At 58.7% G+C, this 2651-nt stretch overlaps 1 protein-coding gene across 1 annotated transcript in view; it reads right to left on the bottom strand.

Annotated features, from left to right (window-relative positions):
- Positions 1-530: 530 nt before the first annotated feature.
- VOLCADRAFT_105078 (uncharacterized protein) overlaps positions 531-2651 on the bottom strand; it is a gene marked incomplete at both ends in the record, with an annotated part of 16858 nt that continues 14737 nt past the window's right edge. Inside the window, 2 exons of the mRNA XM_002951290.1 lie at positions 531-1273; positions 1721-1895. Of these exons, the coding sequence (XP_002951336.1) occupies positions 531-1273; positions 1721-1895 (918 nt within the window). The remainder of the gene's footprint in view (positions 1274-1720; positions 1896-2651) is intronic.

Here is a 2651-nt window from a genome sequence, read left to right as displayed (position 1 = left end):
TTGAAGGATGGAACGTAGACTGTCTGGAAGCATGTGGAAGATGAAAAGGATCACATGTGATCGGAAATATGAGTAGTTAGGACGCGGCGTTGCTCAAGGACGAAGTTAAGTAAGTCGTTGAGCCCCGGGAAATCTTGGAAGTCATCGCCAGAATGTTCCCAGCCGCCACGTAGTCAGGATTGTCAGTGGTTGAAGACACATTAGCGACGAGCCAGCTCTCAAGCCACTCCAAAGAAGGAATGACTGGAGGAGTTAGAGCAGCAACACAGGAGTGGAGGTGGCCAAGGAGCTGAGGAGGGCCCAAATGGAAATTAATCCATGCAAGAGAATGAGGATCCGAAACTTTCCAGCCACACATTAAGAATGCAGACCGGAAAAGCATGACTACGAAGTTAATGTAGGCCCCTAAAGCCATCTGCGCCTTAGATGCCGACTCCGCGGTAATGTCGAAAACTCCGACAGGTGGTGGCTCCTTCAGCACAGGAAGACGAGGAGAAGAAGCATCACCAACTTGGTCGGCCATTGGCATATCAACAACGTTGGCAGGAGGCTGTTGACCAGCCGCCGCCATCGGCCGGCACGCTCGCGGGTTTGGCCTGCTTGGGCTTCTTGCCCGCCACCGCCTTCACGGCCTGCTTCAGCGCCTTGCGCTCCTCCTCCGTCTCCGCGTACGCCATGCCACGCATCTCATGCACGACCTCCCAGCCGTGGTTGTATGCAACGACCAGCTCCTTCGCGACCCCCCGGAACACGGCCTTGCCGTCGGTGATGGCAATCTCCATGGCCTCGATGTTCCTGAAGCGTTCCTCGCCGGGCCGAGCCGCGAGGACGTTGCGCCACGCGTCCTCAATGTCCATTACCGCATTGTAGCATTTCTCGGTATGCACGCGCTGTCCGCTGAGAGACTTGTTCGCTTTGCCCTCGCTGGCGCCGAAGTCACATTTGAAATCCTCAAGGGCGACACGGGCCCGCTTCGCCGGTGGACCGTCGACCGCCTGCACGTCAGGCTTCGTGTCCATAAGCTTCTTAATGGTTGTCAGCTGCAGCTTCACGGCGTTCAGCTGGTCCATGGCAGCCAGCTGCTGCTTGTTCAAAATTACGCCCGGGTCAGCGGCGCGACGCTCCTGCGCAGCCTTGACATCTTTATTTTCCTTAAGTGCGACTAGTCGCGCTTTTAGTTCGGTGTACATCGTGTTGTAGCTGACCGAAGTCTCGCTGTCAGAATCGGACATTGTAATTGAGGGCGCACTACCACGAAGCGGATCACCAAGGCCTACAGACCAACCGTAGTAGTAGCAGTAGCATTAAGAGTTAGCATTAACAGAATTAGTAGGGAATACCCGGGTATGCGCTTGACCATGGACCGTTGTCCACCACACTACAAAATAAATCTCGGCTACACAGTGCGCAACCCCCCTTCTTCCCCCCTTCCCTTCCCTCCACCCCACCATGCCCCACCATGCTTCATTCCTTCCAGCGCCATCCCATCATCCCCCTCCCAGCCATTTTCAGCCATCAACCACGGTATGCCCCGTGACTTTCCTCCCCCCTCCCTTACTCGTTTCTCTCGATAAGCTCTCTAAGCCCCCTCACGCAGCCGTCCACCCACTCAGCTGAGGCCACATCCCACCAATCGTGCACTCTTAAGGCTGTACACACATCTCTACGTGACTGATGGGCACATCGAGCTGCTGCAACTCGTACTTGGCACCAGCAGCACCTGGGCTGAGACAGCCGCCGCCGCCGCCGCCACCACGGCCGCCGCGCACCAAGGAAACTACGTACAGCACTAGAGCCAGCGCCAGCACCGACAAAACGAGGCCTAGCACCAGCGCCGCCACGGCGATGTTGTATGCGCGGTCCAGCTTGGCAATGTCGATTTGCTGGTTCTGGTCCTGTGGGCAGTGTGCGTCCATTAGGTCCGTCCGCCCATCCATCCATCAGGGGCCATCATCGGCAGGTTTGGAGGTGGCGCAGGTTGGGCCGCCATCATTGCAGCGGAGGTCGGGGGCGAGGTTGGGACACATCATATATCATAAGCAGGGGCCATCATCGAGGCCAGAACGCCAAGGAGGAGGACGAGGAGGAGGAGGCGAACCCAAACAGTCAGGAAGCAGCGGAACTAGGTGGTGAGCAGCAGCAGCAGGTCAGTCAGCCAGCCGGCCAGTCAGCTGGTACACCAACCAAAACCCAATCTCCGTGGCCCTTGGCCTAACCAAACACTCAACCGCAGTTGGCTAAACGGAAGCCAAAAGTTGCACAAGCGAAAACGTTTGAGCTAGTGCGTAAGGTACGGCACCTAATACACAGCTATAACAGCTATGTAGCCACAGACACACATACATGCCTGGGCTTGGAGGTCCGCCGCCGTTGTGCTCGTCCCGGCCAGGTCGCCCCTGAGGCTGCTGGCGAGGCTGCTGGCGAGGCTGCCCCCCAGCGCCGAGTCAAAGACGGAGGGGGCGCGGGCGAGGACTATGGTTGTGGAGGGGTTGGCCACCTGCGAGAGACACCACGGGACACGTCCAGGGAACCATTCGGGCGGGGAGGGGTGGTGATGGGGGAGGGGTGGTGATGGGAGGGGTGGGGCGGGAAGGGGTGGTGATGGGGGTGGGTGGGGAAGGGGGCCTGCCCCTGCCCCTGCCCCTGCCCCT

The sequence above is a fragment of the Volvox carteri genome (assembly GCF_000143455.1).
Source record: "Volvox carteri f. nagariensis unplaced genomic scaffold VOLCAscaffold_23, whole genome shotgun sequence".
Taxonomy (NCBI): Eukaryota; Viridiplantae; Chlorophyta; class Chlorophyceae; order Chlamydomonadales; family Volvocaceae; genus Volvox; species Volvox carteri.
This window is presented reverse-complemented; position numbering and strand designations above follow the sequence as displayed.